Source organism: Notothenia rossii (assembly GCF_949606895.1).
Source record: "Notothenia rossii genome assembly, chromosome: 10".
Lineage (NCBI taxonomy): Eukaryota > Metazoa > Chordata > Actinopteri > Perciformes > Nototheniidae > Notothenia > Notothenia rossii.
Genome location: NC_136908.1, coordinates 46,346,516 through 46,374,493, shown reverse-complemented (window position 1 = coordinate 46,374,493; position 27,978 = coordinate 46,346,516). Strand labels below are relative to the sequence as shown.

Genomic DNA, 27,978 nt, shown 5'->3' with positions numbered 1-27,978 from the left:
AGAAGACAACACCATGGCAAGAGACATTGAACAAAACTCTCACTGTTTGCATTTCACATATCGAATAAAACAGTATTTTATTCCTGTACAGTTTTATTTTACATTTCCGTTTTTAGCTCATATTCTATGTTACATGTAGGCTATATAGTTTACTTCTTACACATTTACTTGCACATTGGTTGACATTTTCTCACACTATTTTATTTCTATTCTGTTTCTTTTTGCACTATTGAAATTGTTTTCAGAAATCAGAATCAGAATCAGAAACAGCTTTATTGCCAGGTAGGTTAAGAAATACGAGGAATTGTACTTGGTGTTGTGGTGCATACATTAAAATAAAACTACAAATTAAAAACTCAGATAGAAAACTATTTGAAGAAATTATAATAACATTAAAAATATATATCAAAAAGGTATAGCAGTAATTGTAATATAATTAGTTTGATGTCCTATATATATGTATGTGGCAGTGATGGAGGAGCCTGGAACTACAGATTTGCATTGCAATAACTACACTGTAGCAACTGTGCGTCTGACAATAAAACCATTGAATATTTGAAACACATTAATAAATCTACACTAACAGAAACAACATCAAACCAGCACTGCAACATCTAAATAAAGACACAGGAAGAGAGACAGATTGCTGCGTGACAGAATACATTTTTCAGAGTAGAGGGGATTAAGCAGCCTTATGTCACAGCATTTATTCCCCCCTGCTGTGACCATACAGGGTTTCAGCAGAGGATTGAGGAGGTTGAGGGACACAGCGCCCCCATCTGGCTCCATGTCAAACTGCACCCATCATTGCATGTGAAGGCTGCCCTCACTTAAGGTTAATCTCCCACAGTTCAATGTCCCCTTCAAAATAAAACCCAGTCAGAAGCTCAGATGCTTAGCAGATTTGGCTCAGATCACTGCAGTATATAAGACTTATGCAATGCTATGTAAAGCCAAGCAGCACTGAGGGTTAATACACAGGTCACTCACTGTGGCAGAGAATAGGAAAACCAGAACTCAGAAACCTGGTCAGTGTGTAGGATGGCTGGGGTCACTCATCCCCCCCCCCCCCCCCCCCTCCCTAAGAGTGGAGGTCCTGGGGTACTAACCTCACTATCAGGTTTCACAGGGGACAGGGGCCCATATTGTACAAGCTGAGAGAAGCTGAGAAACATGGGGGACGTATTGGAGTGCAGAGTCACACTGCCCCCTAGTGGCGGTGCTGCTGATACAAGCCTTTTCTGTGAAGTTGCTGTAGGCTACAACAAAACATGCTTTATGGAGGTGGGAAAAGTATTCAGATCTTTTACTTGAGTAAAAGTAAAAGTAACAGTGTGTATACTCTGTTAACAGTTAAAGTCCTGCATTCAAAATGTTACTTAAGTAAAAGTACTTAAGTATTCGGATCAAAATATACTTTACCGGCACACATGTAAATATGTCTAATATGTAGGCCTATATTACCCAAATATGTATATTATGTTCATTTTAATTCATTTCTTATTTTAAAGTTACTTAACTGTATATCCTTTTAATTGTATTCATCTTTAATCTTGCGTAAATCTGTGCTGTCCTGTTTTTCTTACCCCGTTGCTTTTTAAACTACTGAATTTCCCCACGGAGGTTAATTAAGGTCCATCTATCTTATCTTATCTTACTTAAACTACCAAAAAAAGTACTTAATAAGGAGATTGGCCCTGTTCCGAATAATATATATGATATTTTTTATAATTATTGATGATTAAAGTGTTATCAAAGCTGGTAAAGTTGCTCCTAGTTTGAATGACTTTGTATACTGCAGGGTAGCTTGAGAATTTACTCCAGGTGGAACTAAAGTCTGATTTAAGAATTGATTATTTCACATCATTCATCCAGATCTACAAAGTAACTAAAGGAATTAAATACATGTAGTGGAGTAAAAGTTGTTGAGATCTTCATAGTAGGTTGAATACTTAAAACGAAAGTTAATTATAATTATAATCAAGTATAATCAATTATATTCTTGTATAACCCACAATGAAAATGTTTCATATGTTATGTTTTTCTATATTTACAGTATAAACAAAGTGGTTTGTTGAGTTGAGTGTAAGGCCTATAATGGTTTATGGGTGTCACTGGTAAGGGAGAAGGCAGTTTCTTCCCTCTCCCCTCACAGCAGTACACAGGGAGGGGGGCTCCTGACTTAAGGAGAAATACATTGAGGCCCCAAAAAGGTGGTTATGTCATAGCCGAGAATAATATTTTGCAAGTCCTGCAGAGTAGGGGTCATGTCCTTTTTACACAAACATGGGAAGGTGTGTCTTATGCCATAGCCATAGAATATGTCTGGTCATGTCCAGTCCTGTACATCAGAGGCCATGCCCAGTTTCCACAAATATGGGTATGGAGGAGGTGTCTTTAGGTTTTCTATCCTGTTTTTGGCAGTTGAAGTTACAATTTAAATGTAAAACTGTAAAACTGTGAATTAAAGTTTCATATTAGAACATGATCACAGCATGATAGGTTTAGTATGATTATAATGTTGTAAAGAGAGAAGGTAAAAACCCTGTATAAGTTTGGAACTATTTTTCTTCAAATAAACTGATCCCACCTTTTGGACTGGGACAACTTAAAAGACATCTGTGCTCTCCTCTCCTGCTTCAAATGTAAGATTGCACACTGCCACACTCAGACTTAGGTAGGGCCACACCTCATTTACTGATATCAAAATCCTTCGGGATCGCTTAAACAGATTAAGAGGGTTGTCTGAATTGAAACAGCAGTTAATTGAACCTGGTTCTTCAGGAGTTAATAGAGGTGAGATCTTGCTGACGTTGGTGGATTTGAGCCAAGCAGTAAACTTACATAGACTCAATAACTTCTGTTAGGTTAATTAGTAGGTCTGAGTAATTTGCCGGAATAAATTATCAGCTCCTCCCGACTCTTACAAAGCACACCATTTTACCTGAGAAAGTTAAGGAAATAGCAGTAAAAAAATAACAAAAAATTGAAATACTCTGGTCAAGTTCCCTAAAAATGTATCTTAAGTACAGTACTTTAGTAAATCTACTAGTTACTTTACATCTCTGACTTAATAGACATTCAAAGTGTTGAAAGTTACTTCGTTTAATTTTAAAATGCTTAGTTTTAGTGGTCTGTGTAATCGTTTTTTATAAATAAAGATGGGCACGGTTTGTAAAACATACTGCACAATGTAAACAGTGTTAAAATTGCTAAAGAAGTATGTGCGTTTATATGGAACCAACAGTTTTCAGATTGATTAAATGATTTGTATCTGTCAGTGAACATAGCAAGAGTGTTAGAGGAATGTAATCATTTTGTTTACCTTGAACATGTTCATCAGGATTTTCCAGCCTCTGGACACAGCTTGAATTCAGGTCTCAGAGAGTTGAGAGAGATTTAGATACACTTATCAGATGATACGGATCCACAGGTTACAACTTGTGTGAAACAAAACGGAGCGAACAAATTCAAGGTTCAGGATTCAAGGTTCTTTATTTTGTCATACGAACATATCTACAGTGTAGTTATGCCGATTAAATTCTTAGGTCACAGGCTTCTCCAACAGTGCAACACAATAACACAGATAAACAGAACAATATAGTGCAAGTAATAGTAAATAATAAATACAAAAATAAAAATAGTTTTAAAAAGTGAAATAGTGCAAAAGAGTCTGTATGCAAGTTCTTGGAATGATATATTAGATAAATAATTACTAAGTAGCAGATGAATGTTATGGATGTTGTTTCAACAGTTCAGGTGTTTAATCAGGCCGATGACGGTCGTGTCCTCAGCAAACTTCACGATGGTGTTGGAGCTGTGTGTGGCCACGCAGTCGTGTGTGAACAGCCTTGAGGGGCTCCGGTGTTGAGGATCAGCGTGGAGGATGTGATGTTTCCCATCCGCACTGCCTGGGGTCTGCCCGTCAGGAATTTCAGGATCCAGTCACAGAGGGGGCTGTTGAGCCCGAGGTCTCTGAGCTTGATGGCCAGTTTGGAGGGCACAATGGTGTTGAATGCTGAACTGTAATCAATGAACAGCATTCTCACATATGTGTTCCTCTGGTCAAGGTGTGAGAGGGCAATGTGGATGGTGAGGGCTATGGCGTATTCTGTGGAACTGTTTGCTCTGTAGGCAAACCTCAGAGGGTCCAGGGGTCCAGAGTCAGGGAGAGAGGAGGTGATGAATGTTTTGACTAACCGCTCAAAGCACTTCATTATGATGGAGGTGAGTGCTACTGGGCGGTAGTCGTTGAGGCTGGTGATTTTTGTCTTTTTGGGGACAGGAACGATGGTGGAGTGTTTGAAGCATGTGGGGACAGACTGCAGCAGGGACCTGTTGAAGATGTCTGTGAACACTGAACTGCACACACCCTGAGAGACAACACGGCCAGGGAGGCCATCAGGTCCAGGAGCATTGTGTGGGTTAACCCTTTTAAAGAGGATTTACACACATCTGCCATGTCTAAAACAAAAGGGCACAGCTCCTGATCCTTCTCTGCACCCCCAGCCTGGCTGCTCTCGAAGCGAGCAAAATAACTGTTCAGCTCATCTGGGAGAGATGTGCACGCAGATACTCCCGCAGCAGATGTGGCATTCCAATTCAGACTATTGAAACTCTAAAATTAGATTTAAAAGCAAGTTTACTGCATAAAAGAAGCAGGGTCTTCACAGTTCTGATGGATAGTGAATGGGATTAGACATCCATACGCTTAGGGTCACTGCTAACAGATCAGAGTATCAGGAGTCACAGCCAAGAATCATCAGCTCAGACGAAGACCTTTTATACACATTGAATGTTTTATTAAAAAAGAAGTTATAACAGTTTATTTTATACACAGCTATTTATGAGGTTATAAGCCTATTAATAGAGAGCATTTGTCTTTTTGACAAGCATGCCCACTTCACAATGCAAAGAAAAACAAGAGGGGGGCAAAGGGGGTGATAAAAATAGTACCAGGGATGGACTTTTCAGAACAAAGACAGAAAAAACCTTTTGACTTTTAACCCTCAAGTATCACACACTAGGTAACAAATACATAGTTTTATAAAAAACCGTAATGTTCCATGCTGTGTGTGCTGTGAATACGGGTGTGGGACTATGGAGCTTCTCAGCAGGTTTGCATTTACAATTATGAGGTTGTGTCAATCACATGGTTATCTGGAGTCAAACTTAAGACATTTGTTATTGTAAGGACGAGAAAGGAGGGGGGGGGGGGGAGCCAAAAGGAACAATAAAAAGCGCGGTAAACATGTTTTTTGTCAATTTAGAATTCAAGTTGCAATGAGGAGCATCATTATTCACTTGTTTAAGGACATTTTCTTTATAGCTGAAGACAACCTGAAACACAAAGGCAGTCATTCTGTCGCCCTTGAATAACAGAGCAGGAAAGAGAACTATCTGAAGGTCGTCCTGTTTACCAGAGCTGAGTGTATCATCAATATATTTCCCAGCAGATGCAAATAATGCTGAAAATCAAATGTATGCATAACACAAAAGTCTTGCTTTAAAAAAAAGACACTAATATAATTAGTCCCCTGTTGCACCATTGCATCATTATGTGCTATTTTATTACAATTCTCAACTCAGATATACTGTATTTTCAGCACTCAAGTACAATACTGCACAAATGTAAAGTAAAACAAGAAGTCCAATATGAATGGCTTAAAAGTAAAAACTCAACATCAAGTTCTCATCAGGGTGAAGCCTAACTGATAACAGAGGCTCTGATGGGCAAGATTAAAAACAAAAAAGGAGTTAATGAATAAATAAACATCTGTAGGCAGAGAAGGGAGAGTGGGGTATCTGCTTAGTGCGCAACACATGAAAACATTCACATATCTCCTCACTGCCTGCTGAGCATCACACAAGGTAGCGACAGTTAAAACGTCTGCATCCTGCTGGACGCTAACCCCCAGCTAACATTCCCTCCCCCCCCCCCCCCCCCCGGGCTGATGGGAGAAACTCCGTTTTTTTTAAAGAATGCCTATGTTTTGTAAAGTTCTCTGATCCACTTTTGATTTTTGTACATTCAGATCCATCAGGCTCACTACAGGTCCAACATCATCCTGGTTTGAAATCACTCTGTACAACTCTTAATGCAAAAGAAAAGGACAAGCAGGCATGTCTATGGAGTTTTGCATTTAACAACTGACACTAACTAAGATCAGATGAATGTATGGCAGACTAATTAACTATCTGTAATACAGCCATATAGCACATGTTGTTTGAAGTAGTGAAACTAACTATCCGGTCTAAAGCACACTTCAGCAAATATTATTATGACTTCCATCTCTCCAGTATGTCCCTGGTGAAAATGCTAATCCATATACAAGATAGAACCAAACTCTATTTCAAACCGGAGCCATAGATCCCACATTAGCTCAAATGTGCCTCCACACAGGGTATTTCCAACTGATCACACCTTCCCAGGATCACGTTGCAGAAAGAGGAGAATGAAAGTAATGAGAGTGTGCTTTTCAGTTACTTTTTGGAAACCTCCTGTCCTTTTGTGATGAGGCACAGGAAAAGGAGTTGAGTTTAGAAGCGATTCGGTGACCTTTTAAGTTAGATTCAGCCTCCAATCTCCCACGTAGGATCCGCAACAACGCAGCCAGTGATTCTTACTGCCATCTGTGAAGTGAATACATTTCAAGGTTTCTAGGTAGTCTGACTGTCAGTCAGCCTCCACAAACACTCGCTCAGTGTTTCCTGTTTAACACTGAGTTTTCATGAGGCTACAGAGAGGTGGATTATCGCTGTACAAGGTAGAGGCTGTACACAAAAAATTATAATACAGGGAATTTCTTTCAACACTAGATGGATTTACATCTAATCCAGCCACATTGAATCAGAACAGAATAAAAACAAAGTTTGTTTTTTTCAGATAAGAAGTCCAGTCTGTACAGATGAAATTAGATCCCCTCTACGAAAATGGCTACAAGCCTAAATGTTACACATTGGGCTCTTATTTTGGAATCTTCAAACTAAATCAAAATTTGAATCCTGGATGGCAAACATAGAGGTCAGACCTGAATGAAGGTCATGGAGGAAACAGTGGAATGTGAGGAGGACCCATACTTCACAAACTCAATTCTCTATATTTTTGTTGCTTTTCATCTAAAATTAAACTGACTTAGGTGCTGGTTTTATAAATTCACCAGAATAGGTGATGATTACATTCTTTCTCTACCTGAAGAGTTGTTTCTGACCGATGATATGAACAGAAATGTGTTTTAAAAAAGGTGATTGAAAGCAGGTGGCATCACGATGAGACGTCTGCTGGTGTAACGAAAACATTTAAACTCAGAGGTTTAAAGGGTGGCTCTGTTTTAAACCAATTCAAGACCAGTTATTACATCGTTACCGTGGTGATACAGTAACGTTGAGTTGTCACTCCCCTTGTAACGAGTCATGTGTTTTATTAATACGTTGACCTGACTTCATTTAGCAATAATTCTGCACTGCTGCAGCAGGTCAGAGAGTAACAAAGACTTCAAGTAACATGCCAATGTATTATTTTAACTAAACGAGAAACAAAGGTCTATTTCAGCTAAAAAAATTCAATTTGTATAAAAAGATATGCTCAGAAAGCATTCATGTGGGAGTTATGAGCAGCTATTGGCACCAAACTTTTTTATATTTTTAAATAAGATGTGCTATGACACCTTGTGTGTGTTTGTGTGCCTCTACAACCATCTGGACCTTAGGATAATATTGCAGAGCTGTGCACCGAGGCAAGCTAGACCTTAGCAGCTCTGCAGCGGAGCAACTAACATAATGTTTGTCAGAATCATTTAGGAAAGAAAATCAGGTTCCAGCTCCTCAACAAATAGACTTTTATATTTAAAAAAAAAAGTGAAATTTGAGTAAAGAAATAAGACGCTCGCGGGGAGATTTCCTGCCTATGCTTACATGACAAACCTTAAAAATGCAGAGATGATGGGGAGAGAGTATGAAAGCGATGAAGGGAGAACAGCTACAGAACGGGAGGGGTGTCTGTCAAACACACCAAAGGCTAAATATCCATAAAAATCCTTTAGTAGTAATAATAATAATAATAAAAAAATTAACTTGTTTAAATGTGAATATTATAAGTCTGCTTTCTCATGGTTAGGAAATCAAATATAGTCTCTGTGGGGGTTAAAGGTGGGGGGGGGCCTCCCATCACTACAACTCCATGTCCTGGGCCTCGTCCTCTGAGAAGTCAGACATGGAGCTTTCAGATGAAGAGTCGCCGGCCCCCTCCTCCTGCTCCTTCAGAGCCTCCTCTGTTGCATATTTCTGGATGTACTCTGTGGAGGAAGAGAAAGAGAGAGTACGGTCAGACTGGGAAAAACGTATAATGATCAGAATGACTTTAGGTTATTCCTCAGAGCGGAGCAGGAACACATTCCTCCTCCTGCTATGACTCTGGAGAACAAATCAGCTCTGAGAACTCACTGCTCCATAGCTTCTCTTTTGTTAACTGGACTTATAATTGTACATTTATATTTTAATTTATTCCTTGCACAGGGTTAGGGTTAGTAATGTAAATAATAAACTACTTTTCAATTGTGTTAGGTGTACTTTGGCCCTTCATAGTGTTTATTTGTCGGATAGTCTACAGATTTCTATCTTTCACAGTTAACTTTTGACTTTTGAGTTCCGTTTTATTTTCTATTCTGAGATGTTTATATTTCATGTTTGTTTATACTCTACTCTTTTTATTTTCACATTTTAACATACTGTTAATCCGTTTTTTTGCAGATGTGCAGTAATGATATGAATGTTGAACCTTTGATTTTCTGCTTGTAGTCCTCAGGCCGGTGGAGGTACATGGCAGCTGCGTCTCCGTTCAGAGGGTCGATGGGGTTGGGGTAGGCCAGCAGCTGAGGCAGGAACGACTCAAAGATGTTGGTCAAATCTGGAGAAGAGGGCAAACGTTTACCACTTTAACAACTGGAAGAAGAAGTGATCACATAATTAGATAATCTGGTGATTTAACGGCAGTTATTGTCAGATTTGAATATTTCTCTGAAGGAACCTGATGGAGAAAAGCTCACACAGTATACTGCCAATTACATGTCTGTGTATGTACGTTGTTATTGCCACAGGAAAAATCTACACACAGATATAGCATAAAGTGTTAACCTTACATGCTCTCTCAGACTGGAGCCAAGCTGATCTGTGTCACTAGCCTCCTGCTAGCAGGCCTCAGCTTTCTCTCAGAGCCGAGGCCTAGTGGAAACACATGCAGTTCTGCTCTCATCTCCTAGGTGTCACTGATGGGACCATTTGAGTGGGAAAACAAACACTTATCTACCCCTCAATTGTCAAGTGTTCTTATGTTTGAGTGAAGTAATCAGCTGCTTTTGTTGCCTCTTGCTTTGTAAAGCGTTGTTACAGACAATGCTTGGTTGATTGGACATACTTTGAAAATAGGACAATCAGATTTTCTATTTTGAAACACCAAGCAAAACAAAATCAGCAGCATTGTATGTGTACAAATGGGATTCTTACAGGGGTTTGACTTTATTTTAGAGCAGAAAAATAAACAGGCCAAGTTTACTCACATGGCATACACGGTTTTCCCTTTTATATCAAAACACTGGAATCAGAGTTCATTCTGAATCAATTTCCTCACATTTTATTTATGAGGAAGGATGCTGAAACATCTCCTCGGGTTATAACTCTAACGCTGTTTATATTGCTCAACAGCTGTTGTTAATGGGGAAATAGGGAGAAGGGCAACATGGAGAGACCGAGTGAGAGTGAGAGCAGCAGAGTGACACACAGAGATGATGTGTGATGTCCCTGCCAGCTGACGCTCCGTGAATCAGTCTCGTCGGAGGTGAATGTTTCCTGACCTTGCTGAGTGAGGGTATTACCTCCTCAGTGATCACTTCTCCCCTCACTAAGTAGATTACAGCCAATTGTGCTCCACTCCCTAATGTGGTCAATGGAGGGGCCGACGTCACCTTTTGGTGCTGAGGGCACAGTGTCAAGTTCTCTGCACGTCAACACACAGACCCCAGTGGGGAAACTCAATATGGACACATAAGCGGTTTGGACACTCACCATAAAGGGCCGTCCATGTCTGATTGATGACATCTAAGCACACTGTCCCTGACCTGGTAACCAAGGAGATAACAGAGTTAGAGGTGTGAGAGGAAGAGCCAACATGTGTGTGATACAGCAAAGGGGCTGGATCCCAAGAGAAGACCTCTCTCCTACCAAGAACAGTTCAACAGGGCCGTTTCTTCTGTGGCCTTTGTTTGCCTCAAAGTGGAGAACAAAAGGTGATATATATGCAAGTATGTCTATGTAAAAAGTACCAGCTATATCCAGTGGCGTTTTCTCCTGGAGGCCAAGGGAAGCCAGGCTTCCCCTGTTTTTTCGGATTGTAGTTATAATTTTAATAAATAAATAAAAACACTTCGTTTAGTTTCGGAAATTCATTGTTGTGTGTTGCTGCCGGCCCGTCTCTCCCCCATTCTCATTGAGTTGTTATACAAATATTGAAAAAGCGCCCCTCTAGATGTTATGGTGAAACAGTAGATTGCACTCTCTGTTGCGAGAGGAGGCCAGCGGAAATTTGCTTCCCTTGGTGAAAAAAAATGGAGGGATTGACCAATCAGATGAGGCTCACGTCATGTCCCTGCCAACCTGTGATTGGTCAGGGCCATGCCAAGGGAAGCCAGAGGCGGCTGGCTTCCCTTGCCTCACAATCCAATCAAATCGCATCAATTTAGTGGTGCAGTGACGCGTCCCAAAAAGCGGAAGTAAGCTGCGCTCGGTTTCCCTCGACAAAAAGCAATGGGATTTCTCCATAGGATTTTGGAAAATAGCTCGAAAAAAGGTCAGTGGAAAACGAACCTGTTAGGTAAATGCACGTTTTGTTCAGTCGGATAATATCCACATGTCTACCCTACTTTTATAATTTTTGAATGATAAATCTAATCGATAGAAGATAGATAGCGTCACTGCACCACTTACACCGCCGTTAGAAAGTAGCAAGCAACTGAAGCAAGTGCAATTATGGAGGGTGGAGATTTGGAGTATTTAATCAAAAATAATTGGACTAAACTTCCGCTGCAGCAGCAACAACAAATACAATCTGATGACAGGCCAATGCCCAAACTGGAGCCGTTTACAGCGAGGAACAAAGGAGCGAACCGGACGTAAAACGTTAAAGGTCTCCTGATTTAGTTTGTGAATGAATGCTTATTAGAGTTTCGGCTGGAGAGTGCTTGCGGACCTGTCGGTCAGATAACAGGCGTGTGTAAGTCCTGCATCTGTATGATACAAATGTGTGTAAAATGATACCGGGCGCTGTAATCACTCATCTGGTTACGTTATTACATTGACCACCACACCCCCCCCCACCCCAAAAGAAAGGACGTATTATTGGCTTCCCCTAATTTTTTCCCCACGCCACGCTACTCGCTACATCTTATATTGTCTCTTTTTCAAAAATATACTGCCATCGTTTTTTACTTTTTATTATCAATAACATGTGTCTACTTTGTTATATAATATTTTTTTAATATGCAAGTCTATTCACTTTACTCTATCTGCACTATACTTCTGCTGTTTTTATACTGTAAATGTCCCCATTGCGGGACAAATAAAGGAATTTTGATTCCGATTGTGCATTTTGTGTGGCAGTCAAGTGCATCAGGAGATTCTTGTCAAGCTATGACACATCATATGAACAGGTCGGACGTAACAAGTTGTGAGGATCATTCTCTGGAAATGTAGATAATTGAATAGACCAATAGGTTTGAATAATGGAACCCTGACTCTTGAAGTTACATGGATCTATTTACATTTGACCTTACACACTATTTAACTGTGTCCGTGGTACTGTAAAACTGGTTGACATGTAACTTGCCTCAGTGTATACCTGGTGTCTACCATTCTGTTTGGTTTTGGTAGACCAGACTGTCCTATTAGTGGAGGAGTCCCAGGTTTAGCCTGTCCACCCAGTCCTCCCAGAGACCAACCTTCACACACCCTGGGTGTACGCTTGCTTGGTAGCACATGTCTTCCGAGTCACTTGCTTCAGAAGCGAGGAAAGAATCCTTCCTGGCATTCGGAAAACGAACAGGTGGAACAGGCGAGCAAGTGTGCAGAGTGCGTCATATGAGAGGCCTCGCCTTACATTTTCCGCCACAGATTTTGGGAAATTGTTCCGTGCGCAAAGCATTGTGGGGATTTTAAGTGTCTACACATGTGCAGCCTCGAAATTTCTCGCTACGAAGTATTCATTTCAAACCTTTATTTATCCAGGTGTATCCCATTAAAGTATTAAGTACGCCGGGCTCGGTAGAATTCCAAGTATGCTGGACATTGGAACAGTCCTTCGGCGGCACTCGATGACGTAGTATGCTTGAAATAGTGGCTTTGGAGCAGCTTTACTCGACATTGAGAAACACCCACTGTCCTTCAGGGGATCTGGCCTCTTAAGCAGTGGATTACTCACAAAAGATCTTGACCCATTTCTATATTGGTGTGATTTGATGCTGATGGTGAAAACACTGGTGGCTGATAACATAACATTAGCTGATCTGTTCAAGTCATAGAAGCTAACACATGAAAATACTGTAAAACACATTAGGAAATATGAACACATTCAGCAAAGGTTTTAGTTGACAATAAGGTAGGCCTGCATGACATCACAACGGGCAGACCTCATAAGATTTAATACACAAGGTTCAAATGGGTGTTAGACACTTCAGATTTAGGGCTAAAATCAACTTACGCTTCGTCAATGTTGGGATGAAAAATCTTGTTCATGAATCCTGAAAAAGCAGTTAGAGAAGAGGAAAGTGTTAGAAAACGTGAAGTGGAACCCCAAAAAGTTCCAGGGTTATCTTGATGTTATAATCGCTCATGTGCTCCTACCTATTGATGGCGATTTGAAAGGATATTTGTCAGGAAGATCTACTCGCACCTTCCACACGCCTCCCTCGTACGGAGCTGTACACAGAAATAATAAAAGAACACTGTTGAGGGCAGAGGAGAGACTTTCATTCCATTCAGCATCATATTTCATCATTTATGCACTCCAATGGATTTGCACAGTGTAGGTTATATTATTTTCTGCACGCTCACAGGAACACAACAGAGAAGACAGCTCGAGAAATGAGCTGCACATACTACTTCCCTTTGAAATGTTCCTTTATCTTATGCAGTAATGAAGGACATTATTTCCTTCATATACAACACTAACATCAAAGAGGAAGAAAATTATATTGTGTGATGCTTATGTGCCATACTGAACAGCACATATATGGCTTAAAAACACACTTGTTGAAGATGTATTGTGCAGCACATGTGGGCCTACAAAAGTGCCTTTATAATTGGCACAGTAACAAGGATCATAAATGGGGTTACTTATCAACTTTCTCTCTTTACCGATGTGCAGTGGTTTCAGTGAGACAGATGTTACGAATGGCACAAAAAGTATTTCCTGATGATGAGGCCACTCTCCTCATCCAATTTCCCCTGGAGGCTAGCTCCTCACATTGACAGTGTGGCCTCAGTCTTGGTTTCAATCCATGTCACATTCCTGGCCTGCTGTGATGAACCTCTTTGTGTTCTACGACTAATTCCTGTGATGGGTGGTGTCAGTCCAAGGGTCCTTGTCATGTCATGCTCTGTTTACCCTTCATATATCGTAAGTTTTAGCAGAAAGGGCATTAGTGGAAGCGCTTTACACCCCATGTGGTGGAAACAAACATAAACCTTCTTTCATTAGTTTTATAGTTCTAACAAACCAGATGAAAACGCATTATAAAAACCCTAAGAGCAATTTATGGAGCACAATCACTAGCTTGTTCAACTTGTCAGGGCAATGAAAATATGTGTTTAATTAGAAAAGAGAACACACTTACTTCCTTGTTGTCCAAAAAACTTCACTACAAATTCATTGAGTCCACTGAGGATGGTGACTTCATGCTTGCTCTCGATGCTGTAATGCTGTTAAGGACAACATCTTCCCAAACATAAACAACCTGCGGGGACTACAACCAACATATTTAAGATCACTTACAATTTGGCCTCTCTAAAATGGAAAGTAAGCAGCAGTTGTTCCAGTGTAACACATTAGTACATGTTATGAAAACTAAAGAGAAAAACGATAGCGCTTGACATGTAAGGCAAACTAATCGATGCGGAGAAATAACACTTGGATTCTGTTTTGACTCTTTCCCTGGAGCCTTACTTATTACTGACAATCGATAGCTGCCTGCCAATTTGTCATCTGCGCGTTGAATTAATGACCTCAGACTGAATGTGAAGTATGCAGCATTCGTATCATATTCACACATGCTTCAGAGCCATGACAGAGTGCAGAAGTCACTCTCGGTACAAACACTGCCTGAAGTTTTCTTTACAAGCTATGCTACTGACAAATGAAGTGCCTGCAGAATGGTGGCTTATTTTCATTGTATCATATGGCAAATCCAACATTACAGCTATGAGCATACATCATATGCTTGCTGTGATTATTTTTTCATCTCCACTCTAACACAGAATTATCGCAGAGAAATGATTTCCCTTTCATGTGAGCCGAGGGAAGAGGCGCAGGAAACTTACAGAGAAAATAAACAAAGGGAAAAGGAAAAAAAGGGCAGGTTATTGACAGGCGGTGCAGGAGACGGGATGAAACTCAGGCTTCTGTGGCACACAGCAGCAGCTGGCTCGTCAATCCTGATTGAGCGAGTATCCCATTAGCAGTAGCACTGACCCCAAAGGGTTAAATCAAACTGGAGGTTATTTTAAGCTAAGTCTGCGAAGAGCGGCTTCTGCAAGGAAATGTGTCATTGTCAGACAGAGCAGGAAGTTCTCTGCTTGGACTCTCGTTGGAGTCGAAGAGTCAGTTTTGAACCGCTAACAACAGGAGACATAGAGGATGTTAGCAAAAATGACAACTAGCCATATTTAACTTGAGTCAGACACACTGCTTACATTACGTTTATATTGTGTGCCTCACTAAGTTTTGCCCTTCACAAGGGACAACTATGCACCTAACTAATGTAGTGTGAAACTACTGGTGTGTGAGTAAATGTGTGTATGAACTTACGAGACAGAGAAGCGATGCTGAGGAGGGGGATGGTATGGACTGTGTGTGTTATAGAGGATGGCAGAGTTGGGGGAAACACTAATGAGGTTGAATCAACACTGATAATGCTGCAGGCTAATTGACACTAATAACGTTGACTGAGAAGCCAGAGAAGAACTGACACACCTGTGCAAAATTAAATCCTTACAATTACCTTTCAGACATTCAGTTGACCCCTATGAGTGCAGGGTTTTGCAATGATGGTGTAGCATGAGCTCAAACATGCTAAGACAGCAAAGTTACAAGCGGACAGAAATGCAATGGTCGGCGAGATATTCCACCATGTGGAGATCATGTGATCGAGAGGTAAAGAGAGGAGCTCAGATTGCACCGACCCACTTCTCACTTAGTGTTACGCCCACCCGATAATGACTTCAGCACGTTACACACCTTCCTTCCCCACACTCACACATATAATCATCCACAAAGTCACACTCCTTACAAGCCCACTAAGTCATTCATATTAATAACAGTGAGGTGTTTGTTGATTTGCTTGGTAGCAGCAACATCCACACACATTACTCACAATATCTTAAGGAACCATCCCTGACTTTGATGTCATATTTCAACACTCTCAGCTTATCCTGTATAGTGATGAAGAAAACCCCAAAATGACACATTCACTTGATATCATTCTTACACAATGGTCTAATCCACTTATTTAGTTTATTGCCAATCATTCAGCCCAGCCAGTAAGTTAATGTCAACAGCAGCAGCAGCAACAGCAACAGCAACAGCAGCAGCAGCAGCAGCAGCAGCAGCAGCAGCAGCAGCAGCAGCACCACCCCCCCCCCAAACTGCCGAGTTTGGCAGTCGGGAGTTCTCGGTACAGCCTGTAAATTCTCAACTGTCTGAAGGAGAGACAGATGTATTGAGAGTGTAGTAGACAGATAGCCAGTGAGCCAGCCAGACGCAGAGAACAAGATACGTGGGCAGTCAGAAAACTGGTTGGGTGGGATATTCAGAATACCATAATCATATTATGAGGTTTCAACAGAGGTGACATGACACATTGTTTATTAAAAGCAAAGCCAAATTGGTTAACCTTAAAGCTGTCAAGAATGAGCGGTTACATGCCCATTCATGGTATATTTATATTAGAGTCAAATATTGTGTTTAAGTTCTAAAGTGTTTTAACTACAATCTTGAAAGTCATTAGGCTACTACATGAACATCAGGTGATAACCTGAATCAACCTATATCTTCTATTATAAAAAATAAATAAAATCTGACAAATCAAATACATAGTATCTTTCACCAACACAGTTGATAGGATGTATAAACCATTCCGCACATTTCTCTAGAGTATATGTGTCATACTCTGTATATCAATGTACATAAAACCCACTTACTGTCACCTCAACAGGATGGTTTCAACTCATGTAACTCTTAACAGCGTTTTGATCAAGGTTGTGCGTATATTTGTTCCCCAATTCAATAATTACGACTATCTTTCCATCCCCCACCTTGGATTGTAGATTAATCATAATCTGTGGAAGGCACCAGGTCAATATCCTTCTACACACACACTTTAGCTCTTCATATCTGATTCAGCTGCTACATAGAGCCCTATCAATCCAGAGGAAAAATACACACTCACATACTCATTGGTGTATCTTAGAGTCTAAACAACCCTGAAAGGACTCAAATGTAACAGCAACAAAGCTTTCTACATTATCACCATATACTGGCTGAACAACACTTACACTTGAAAACACTGCAAAGAAAGAACTACCAATTAGCCTGCTTCAAAGTTTATCAAAGTCAATGTTATCCTGTTTTTTTAACTTGAAGTACATTTAAAGGCTTGAGTGTAAAAATATGCAATATATATATATATATATATATATTGTATTTATGGCTGTGGTCTCGACATGTCTTGTTTTCCTTTTGGTGGAGTCAGGCCACTATCCCCGTCTGACCCGGGATCAGAATATCCCACCATGACCTACCTCTTTCCGAGTACGGAAAACAAACATGATGGGAATCATAAACACCACTCTGTCAAACAATGTGGTGTCACCCATGCATGAATATTTCTCTCTTTGGAGACAGATGTTGTTGATGCGGTAAAGAAAGGGACTGGCTAGTATCAAAGCAGTCTCTTGTCTCAGCTTTCTTTTAAGGAGGAGGGGGATGCAACACATAAAAAGAAATCCAGTATCAACTTAATATTTTCTTGTTTTTTGAGTTTTTTCAATTTCTTAAAAACAAAAACGATCAAAGTGCGAACTAGCTTTACAACAACATGATCTCAGGAAGAACATTTTCTCTAACTTGGCTCATTGTTTATTTCTTTGGCATGAAGAGTCATATTAACAAATACCAAACCAACTCCACAGGCCAGTTCAGACAATACTTTGACCACCTGCTGACAACTCCGGCTTTGAGTAATTCTTTTAAAAAGGGGCTAAAAGAGCTTCTGGGCAGACAAGGCTGAAGTCACAGGAAAGGCAGAAAATGAAATAATCCTGAAAGCATCGGAAGACTGCAAGGTTTCTGAGTAACAGAAGGGAAGCCATGCAGCAATTGCACTTCAAAGTAGCACTAACCAGAGAAGAACACTGTCAAAATATGAACACAAGAGGCAAAGCCAAGAAGTCTGTTCCAAAGACATGCAGAGTCTGCTAACCCCAAAAAGCCTGCGGTGAAGAGGAACATGAAAAGATGGGGTAGAATAAGGTCATGCAAGGCAGAAGAAAATGATACACAGTCGTTGAAGACTAAAGCAAAAGAAAAGATGGAAGGAGTGATGCCAAAGGAGGGCAGGAGGATAGTGATGCAGAGATAATGAGGAAAAGAGTTCAGCCTGATGAATGCTGATCTAGCCTTGCAGGCAGTTCTGTGGACTTGAATGACATCATTTATGTGGACTGCAGGCTTATTATGATGGCTTTGCCAGGAAAAACATGCGTCTGGATTTTTGACTGTACAAAGAAATATTAGCTATAATAGTTTAGAATCAATCCAGATTTCTAGATCTTTAAGCAAGTTATTTTGTCCGGAACATAAAAGAGTACATCTCTATAGGACATTTTGCCACAAATCAGAAGAACAACAGGGGATATCATTCATGTAAATAGAAATGGGCCAAGTAAAGAGCCCTGTGGAAAACTTTTATTGATTAGCCGTAAAGACTAGGGGCAGCTTTTCATGTTGAGGTTTTCAATAAGAATCAAATTGATTAAGAACAGATTTTGAAAGAGAAACAGAGCAGGACAGAGAGGTTCTGATATTCAGTGCTGCACCTTAGAAACCAAACATCACAACTCACACAAAGTGCCTCTTGCTCTGGCTCCCATCAGAGCTCTGGCATTGGCAAAAGTGATAACAGAACGTTTTCGGTTCAGCAGAAGATCAAGGTCAAACTGTGCACAGAGTGTAAATAATACGTTTGTATTAAATCTTTCTAAGTGGGACATTTCTCAGGCTTAGCACAGACGTGAGAGTCGGGAAACAGAGATACAACTTAGCAGGCTAGCATCAGACTGTACTGCAATAAAAGTAAATAACTGAGTGAATGTATTTTCTGTTCCAATTACATCTTTTGTTTGGACTGGACACTACCGTTTTTTTGAATGGCAGAAGAAATACTATAAGAGTATGTTTTGTATTGAACATCTTCTAGCGAGTCAGAAGCAACTTCTCTTTCGTTTTCTCTCTTACACACAGATTTTAGCAACAAAGCACAAGCCTTGCAGATGAAAGGCAGGAAATATAGCAGCTGTCCTCAGAGTCTAAGCATGGGTAGGCTTCCTGAGCCAAAAAACATCCGAGGGTAGAATACCAACAGAACAAGCTAATATTCTCACCTAAAATTATAGAGAAAGAAGGCTAACTCTCGCAAAAAGCAAAACAGAGCACATTTGCACATTTGACCCCAAAAAAGAACTAACAAAGTCAATACCAATATTACACCAACAACAAAGCTCTTTCTTCTTTTCCTCCCAATATGGGCTAAATCCCCACTCTCTGATATTCAAAGGAGGACTAAATTAAACAGAATTCTGAAAAAGTACGAGTGTAAGTGGGTTTGATGTATCTGGTCTCTTCAAGCATACACCTTTATCTACACATGTGCATTGCCCCAGTCCTAGCCTGTGTGTAAATATGCCCTGTGTTTGTCCATCAAACTTTCATGTATTAGTGCACTGCACCGAGCCAACAGGATTACTGTGACTTCCACTACACTCAGTGGCCTGAAAACAGAGGCAGCTAGTGTGGCACAGCAGGCAGAGCGAGTGATAGGCAGTGTGAGTGTGATTTAATCAGTCCACCACCAAACACCGTCACTGCAGCCGTCAGCAGCCAACCCCACTGACCCACTCCGCTTCATCTCTCACACTGCCTCTCAAAATGAGGCTATCGTCTTACCCCAGCTGTTTACTTTATTTTATTGCTCATTAAGTAGAACTCTCACTGCTCCATTTTGATGCAGATTAGGAGCCTAACATAACCTTTTCAACCATCAGAAACCCCCTTACACTCCAGCTCGTTCACTCAGCAGATAGATAATCCTGTGAATACATGGTGAGCTTCAAGGGGAAAAAAATGAGAATAAATTAGACATGCAGCCAAATTTTAAAACAGCGGCCAGTCATTCAGACTGCAGATGGCAAAATACAATTTCATTTACAATTTGATAATATGAGAGCACCTCGCTATTAGGGATGGAAACGATTCATCGAATAGTCTAAATTATTCAGGTATTCGAATATGAGAATATGAGTTATGAATATATTTCTTTGGGAGGGGTGCCTAAGTTGAATACATATCATCAAATGGAATAATTCAATGTATACGACAGTGCCACAGCTAAATGTGTTGGGTCTAAAGGTGTGTTTTGCTCCGCTCACCGGCCCCTCACAGCAGGCAGAGCCGCAGTTGCTGATCTCCCTCTCTCACGTCCGGTTATACTTCACTCACGTGTATGTCCAAATCCATCAGATCTAGCTAGTTCTAGCTAATGACATGGCTGCTGCCCCTCCCTACACACAGATCACTCAGACTCAAACCTCATCTTATGCTCAAATTCCAGCTGAGAGGGTCTTCTCTACAGCTGGCCTGATTGTGAATCGCCTCCGCACCCGCCTCTCCCCTGAGCATGTAGACATGCTCATATTCTTAAACAAGAATGAGTATTGAATAGCTGCATTCTGTGCATAGGCCCTGTTATAGGTTGTTGATCTTTTTTTCTGTAAACTTTTTTCCCACATGTTTTTTCTTTATAGCATATGTACATTTCGGTCAATCGGTTAACCGCTTTTTTGGGGGTCGAATATTAGAATATACATTTGCTTTCAAATTCCCATCCCTACACCAATCAGAATGTTCAGATTTGTTTTCTATTTTATAACTCGTAAGCTGTTACAAATCAATCAACATGCTGGTTGCCTGTTGCTTCATGTGATAAATGAAATTAGATTCACTGTAGATTTGGCACCATAGGGGTCCTTCAAGGTTTGGATTTAATTTAAGAATAAAATTGGCTAATCATCAAGCAGGCTTGACAGAACTCGAAGGTCGCAAATGACGTTCTATCTACATGTATAGTGGCCTATGGCAGAACAGAGACGCATTGATAAGACGTTTGAATGTGCTTGACCCTTTCGAAAATAATGGAGACTTCCCCTGTACAGGACCTACAAGCTAATGCAAAACATACTGCCAGTTTTTCTCTGACTCAAATCTGATTTAGCTAAGCTCTGCAACAACCACAGCTCCTGAGCAGGGTTATTGTCAGTGTACGGCGTAGTTGATCTCAGCTCCAGTACGAGTCGAGAGGACCTTGGCTGGTACTGATAACTGAATACACTGCAGGTACAGTGGTGTGATCCTAACAAGCCTGCGGTTATGCCAGCTGCTATCACTTGCCTATTCTATTCCACAGGAGATGCGAGTGATCTCCCCCCTAGCTCTGTAGATCTACTTAATAAACCATACTATAACATACTGGTAAACAGATTAACACATAAGTTGATTTATGTAGAAGAAAACTAATTATTAGTGATCTAATCCTTAAAAGGCTAAATCGGTCCAACTAAAGTTTGTATACTAAGACTCTAGCAGCACTATGCAGATTACATTTGGATGTTTGCACATTTTTCTCCATATAAACTCATGACGGGTTTGTGCTATTTTTGAACATGCAGCTTTCCTTAGGATTTAGAATCGAACAACATGACACAAAGCATAAAAACTCACAAATTGGTAACGTATGTGGCAAACGTTGACCCTAAACAAAGCAGCCATGTTTTTTCTCGCATGTATGCCAACTACAGCTGCCTCACAGATCATTCTAAGGAACGGTTCTCTTATGGTAATAAGGGTAATTATGGTAACTGCACCACAGCAATTGTTTTGGTGCTCGGTTTGGTGATAAGCACTCCAAAAATAAGAAGACTCAACATTTGGTATAGTCCATGCTGCTGATATAGGTGTCTACCTACTAACCACTTCTAGTGTAGTTACTTGGATCCATGTCAATAATATGGAATAGAGTAGGTGACCTTGCACACAGCTCTTTCCGACACAATGAATGTTCTGATGGAGCACTTGGTGCCAGCGTGTGCGGTCTGAGAGCAAGAAACCTTGCAGCATGTTTTACATATCAATGGACTCATGGTCCCAATGGACTGACTCACTGAAATCCACATGCTAATCTCTGATAGCTGTAAAGTGCTGCACTTACTGTATAGTGGATGGCAGGTCAGTTAACCTTTTATTCTGCTTTAAAAATAGAAAAGCATCAGTGTACGTTTTACCTGGCCTCATTCAAAGATAAGTGTTAATGAAATGTTTTTCTCAGCTCATCTAGAAATGTGTAAACACAGAGGAATACAATCTACCACCAGGGCTTAAACACATCACCAACATAATAGTACCAGCTTTGAAAATGTACACACATATAAAAGCAGTTTCCTCTTAATAATTAAAAAAAGATGCTCGACAATGTTATAATGACTTTGCAGAACAGCTTTGGTTTCCATTGAATAAGGACCTGGCTATACACTGCGTTAGCTCCCTGTGAGAGCTGGAGCAGCACAGTACTGCACAGGCAAAGTTCTTTGTCTTCTCTGGTGAGAGATGTGAGACCACCCACTGCAATCAAACGTGAATCCCTCAGCTGCTCCTCTTCTCAGCCCTTCACTAGATCAACAGTGTATTTACAGTATTAGCACGGAGTCTCTGTGTGCATGCACGCGGGTGAGCTGCGTGCATGCACACACAAAACATATTATCATTAATGATCACAAAACTGAGCCAGGGCAGGAGAAACAATGGCCTGAATCTGAGAGAACCATAATGAGCCATTCGTCTTTTGTAAAGACATAAAAAAACAACTGGATTTCAACACTGACATGTTAACGAAACGATAACTAACATGAAAGTAGTGAGACACGGCTCATTTGATCAAATTGATACAGAGGGGACGCATGAGGCAGCTCCCCAGATAGACTCAAGTGTAGGGCGTGGGTAGCGTTTGTTGCACTTTTTTGATAAGGCTCCTTTTTTCAATTTAAGAAAAAGGGGCTCATTGTCGCTGGCCCATATGCCAACGTGTGAGCAAACATGTAGCTAACCTGTCCTCACTACCTCGGTTTTCCACATTAAAGCAGCCGTGCACGTGAGCAGCAGGTGCCTGAAAAAAAATAATCATGTGAAACAAAGAGCGGAACTTCAGTCCATCTGTTTTTCCTAAGAGAGCTCAGCCAATGCGTGCAGGAAGCTTCACTGTTAGCACTGTAGGATTAACAGTGGGGGCCTCACACCTCCTACTGTCGGAGATGCCTTGCTCCTGGGCCCCCAACACTGGTCTGTCAATCAAGGTGGGGGGGTCCCATGACTAGAATAAGCCTTATCCTCAATTCCCTATGTTACCTTAAGTTCACTCATGTAGAAATGAATTCACAGAAGACTGAGCTAAGTAAGGGCAGGATGATGTAGCAAACCAAGAAAACCTGCATGTATGCAGACAAAGGCGAATGTCCACTGAGCACAAACAAAAGAGATTTAGATTTAGAGAAGCAGGAACTGAAAGAAAAGAGCCAAAACATATACATCTGACTGTAAACAAGACAAAACCATTTGAATATTATGAGCTTTTCCCAGGAGAAACACACTGCATGTTTCAGTTCAGCCCTCCATACCATCACTGGTTGAGTATATGCAGCAGGGGGCCCCAACATTGTCTTGCTCAGGGTTTGAGCCTACAGATTATGTATTAACCTGTGGCCAGATGAACATGGACTATGAAGAGATAACTGGGCTTTAGTGGGAAGCATACGGCCATATCAACTGAAGCCAGGCTAAGTGGAAGACACGACATGACACACACTATGGATTTGAAACCAAACATATAATTTGACTGAATTATTTGCGACGTTTGTTTCCGGTTGTATACCTACATTATAAGTTTTCCAGCAGAATAAATAATATGATGTTGTTGGTTAAATGTGTTCTGTAACCATCTTTGCTTCTTCTATTACTCCATAAGAACAAAGCATCTTGTTTATGCCACTTCATCACCAGACCAGAGCATTCCCAATTCTTGTCATGAGTCCATCATGCTCCTATTCATCCAGTCAATCTCTCTGTCAGGCCCAGCTGTCAGACAGAGAACTGCTGGCTCCTTCACTACAGTAAACTGCGTCTAGTGCCTGTGACTGTGTGACACGGTCTGACACACCAGCGGGAGGTGGAGGTCACAGAGGCTTCTGTAAACGGGACACACAAAAGACCCCACTGCTGATGCTGTCCGGATGTCGTGTTCCAGGGGCACAATGGGGCTAAAACGCCAAGCGGAGGGCAGATAACGCTCAGGATTGGTTTCCCTCTCAAGGAGGACGGATGGATGTGAAAGGGTGTAGGGGGGAGGACATTAAAATAAAATAAAGAGGAGGAGGAGATGGACACACTGCCCCTGAAAGCCTCCCCGATAGTGGGGGAATAAAACAGGATTACTGAGGAAAAGGACAAATACATTCTTAAAGAAAAATAGAGCACAAACATGACATACAACTTTCCTGTATCATACAGTTAATTATGACAGGTACGCTGATGGAAACTGGGGCTGATGAAGCATGTAATACCCCTCCCAACAACTCCTCACAGTCTCAAATATATTTCATCTGTGGCCATGCTTCAGAAAACTGCTATCCAATCACTTTCAGACCTTCTGGCAGCAAATGAGAAGTTGAAAAGTACAACTGAGACACACTATTGTTTTCTTAAAAATACCCTTAACATCCCCTCTGATGTAATGAGATTTTCTATAACAACAAATAAACACCTGAAGGGGCCAGGGTCATGCTTTGATAAAGATAAACACTTCATGAGAAGAATGCAGTGGATAGATAAGTGCAGTTTCAAAAAGATGAAAAAGCAAGTCTCAAACTCTGCCACTCATGCTCAAAAGTCCTTTAGGTTACCTGTATCTTAAAGCAGGGTACCATACATTATTAGTTATAACATGCCACACATACAGCATCCAGAAATGATTTAAGTTCCATAAATAAACAAATCTAAGTTTATCTATTAATGGTGTATTATAAAAGAGGCTAAAATATATAGCTTTTCATTACCAGATCATCTATTGAACCTTTGTGACAACAGAACATGTATAAACACATTTGTACAAACATGTCTTCTTCTTCTGGTAATTCATACTTAATATAAACTGCTGCTGCGCCGATAATTCCACACTGTTCCTTTTCTTTCCTGTTCTCTGCACTAAAATCAGGACATCACAAAAGCTTGCGTTAGCATTCAAAATAGGCTTAGTCCTTTGTAATCTACCTGTGCTCAAATTCCAGCAGCTTACCACTTGAACGCTTTTGTAAAGCGAGAAGAATGATGAACACATTCAAATAATAGCACAACAACCTACACAGTATGTGCTGTCAACCCCACAAAGCAATGTGAATGAACAGCTCTTTGAAATGACACACTCTTAAGACTCTTGGTTCAAGAACGCCATGTACCAAAATGTAAGCAACATGTCCAAGACCAAGACCAGTGGCTAAAAGTTCAGGAGAAAAACTCTGGGTTTGAAACTACAGTTTGGCAAGAACCAGACAATAAACAAGCCTTCTCTTTTCACTCCGGACTTAACGTTTGGAAAGAAGGCCGTGAATGATTATAGGACACAGAAAAAAACAGTGTCAGTGTAAACCAACACCTAATGCCTTCTCCGTGACTATACTTCATTAGATGGTACAAAGAGTTCAGGCTGCTGGCACGCAAACACCGACTGTACATTTGATGCCGAAAGCAGGCTGCCCTCCATCGACCTGGCTTAAGACAAAGCTTAAACCCGGTCGTGCCACACACTGAGGTTACTCTGACATTCATTTTCATGAATTCCCTAATGGCCCACGGTCTAGATTCTCAGCTCTCCAGTGGCCTCAGCAAATGAATGTCTGAGGGCTCTCAGTGTCAGCTCATGAGAAAGAAGCTGCTCCTGTGTAAAACGCAGTGTGAGTTTCAGGTTTGGGTTTCACCAGAGGGAGACGCAGGGATAGGGAGCACAGAGAGGAGGTTGTTACTGCTAGTTTTACACTGGGGACAAAACGGTTTCCCATAGCAGTAACCAGGAGCTCTCCCTACTTTAACCCACCAAGATGGACTATTCCGTTTTCAAACTATGTAAGCATTTCAATCTCAATCCTGCTGGAAAAAAAAACACAGCAGTCAAGCAGCTTTAGAAGGGTGTAGTACTACTGCATGTCTGTGTGCTTCAAAACTCTGACATGGCTGCCATAGCCTACACATGAGTGTATTCAACTGGGGGGGAGAACGACCTGCTCACATAAGCACTGTTGTGAGCAAGCAGACGTTATAAAATGCCTCAGGCAACAGGCCAAAATAAAGTTGAAAATGTACATATCACAGATATTCCAACTCTAATGGGATGATATGTGATGCATTATGAAATGCAGAATCTGTAGTACATAAGTCAGATGGTAGTTCTATAAAAAGCACACTTAACAAAAGCTAAAACATTTAAATTGATCAGACACTTAGCCCTTAAAACTTTGACTACAAAATCAGTATTTTGAACTTTGATTTTGGTTCTTTCAGACCAGCCCAATTCTAGGCCCACATTTAAGCTGCAGCCATCCCATCAGCTGTTATAAGTCCTGCCCTCCTGTGGTTTCCAGCTAGTAACAGGCTACCCAATCATAAAGCTGGTTCCCACTGTGTTGGGACAAAAACAAAACGAGTTGTTCAAACTGTTCTTCTAGAAGACTGTATGGAATGACAATGAATTGGTATGGCTAAACTCAGAGCTCCCTTTGTCCCTAAGTGAGCTTTAACAAATACATCAGCAGGACAAAAGTAAACATGGTGACTTGAAAACAGAACACACTAGATGTTTCCTAAAAGTTCAAGCATTCCACTGAGAACAACTGCAGGCCACCTGCTGCAACACTTAACCAACAGCTGCCACGTTCACTTCAAATTATTATAAAACAAAAGATATCACAACCACTTTAAAATGATAGCCCATATTTGTGCCTGCAGACACTGAAGTACAGTGAGACACAAATCAGGTGGCCATTTTGATGTTGAAATTAACCAGCAAGAGCAGCAGCGTTACCACGTAACAGTTCAACTGGCAGATGCAACAACACAATTATAAAACATTTAGTGTGGTCACAATTCAAAGCTAAGAAGAATGCTATAAATGCCGCATCAACATCAGAGGTTTAGGAGAGTAACGTCAGAACAAAAGACAGCAGTATTTCAGTTGACGTTAGCCTTACGTTATGTAAACAAGCTCCTGTGTCAACGTGTAAAGGGCCAGTTTGACTCAACTCCCCTGACAGCAGGCTGGACAAAGAAACCACATTTGTCAAAAGGTGTTAATACACAACCAGGTCTATTTGTGTCCTGGAAAAGCAGAATAACGTTAGCGTCTGTAGAAGCTATTTTCAAATATAGACAGTATGCTACACAGCCAACGTTAAGACTGACGACACAAACACAGAGTTGGTAAAAAAAAAAGAAGGTAAAAAGACACAGAGCTGATCTGATTATCCTTCAAAACTGTCCCGATAAGCGACTGAGGACACAAATAGCTAACACTTGGGTTTGCTAGCAAAATGTTGTTTACACAAAAACATTCACAGTGAAAGCTTTTTCTGCTTAAGGTTACCAAGAGAAACAAGCAGCATCAACACATTGGGTTAGCTCATATCACATCTCCACATACAGCAGGACATAGCGAACAGACAGCGACTGTTGTTTATGTTCAGAAAGGATACAGTTTCACCACATCGGTATCCATTCGCCTTTTACCCGGACTTGGAGACGACATTTTTCTATTTCCACCGCAGAACACCAGTAAATAAACTGAAAGCTAGCCCCCGATACGCTAGACAGTCTAGCAAACGTTACTATCCGAAAGTTAACATTTACTTTCACAAATGTTCCCCGCAAAACGTCTTCACTGTTCAGTGTCTGCTGGCAGCTGAGCGGTAGACCTCTGCTCTGCTGTTCACTGCCTCTGCGTTCTGACCATGGTTCTGGCTAGCTGGGATCCCTCCGCGGACTACGTCATATATCTGCGACAGACGTCACCATAAATGGCTATGTTTGTAGTTTTATATTTTACATTTTGAATGTGCTATTTGACACAATTTACACTTTTATGTTATATTTAGGGAATAAACCATTTATTTAGAAATATGACAGAAGAAACTTCACTATGAAGACATTCTTTACTGGCTTTGTCTGTTGTTTTGTCTGTCTTCCATGTTCCAAGGTAAAATACACAATGGCTGGATTTATAACTCAACATGTCTTAAGTTGACACAGCTGGAAATCATTGACAGAAAACCCTTCCACAACTTGCAGTTGTGTTG

The 27,978-nt window shown here is 40.8% G+C and overlaps 1 protein-coding gene across 2 annotated transcripts; it reads right to left on the bottom strand.

The window, feature by feature from the left end:
- Nucleotides 1–4,777: 4,777 nt before the first annotated feature.
- On the bottom strand, nucleotides 4,778–27,656 carry ube2h (ubiquitin-conjugating enzyme E2H). 2 transcript variants are annotated; one of them, XM_079655614.1, is made up of 7 exons: nucleotides 27,379–27,656; nucleotides 13,881–13,957; nucleotides 12,889–12,963; nucleotides 12,746–12,785; nucleotides 10,060–10,112; nucleotides 8,777–8,905; nucleotides 4,778–8,294 (listed from the first exon to the last, which is right to left on the bottom strand). In XM_079655614.1, exons 1-7 carry the CDS (start codon nucleotides 27,429–27,431, stop codon nucleotides 8,170–8,172), a joined length of 552 nt encoding a protein of 183 aa, XP_079511740.1. In that variant the 5' UTR covers nucleotides 27,432–27,656; the 3' UTR covers nucleotides 4,778–8,169. The 2 variants fall into 2 exon arrangements, with proteins under 2 accessions (XP_079511740.1, XP_079511741.1); XM_079655615.1 differs by lacking the exon at nucleotides 13,881–13,957 and having other exon boundaries at nucleotides 27,533–27,604.
- Nucleotides 27,657–27,978: the final 322 nt, after the last annotated feature.

What these genes read in the sequence shown, in the direction of transcription:
- ube2h (XM_079655614.1), bottom strand. Translation starts at nt 27,431, where the DNA reads ATGTCGTCTCCAAGTCCGGGTAAAAGGCGAATGGATACCGATGTGGTG. An exon ending in TTTCAAATCGCCATCAATAG is followed by an intron (nt 12,786 to 12,888) that starts GTAGGAGCACAT and finishes CTGCTTTTTCAG; the next exon opens with GATTCATGAACAAGATTTTT. An exon ending in CTACAAGCAGAAAATCAAAG is followed by an intron (nt 8,295 to 8,776) that starts GTTCAACATTCA and finishes CTTCCTCCACAG; the next exon opens with AGTACATCCAGAAATATGCA.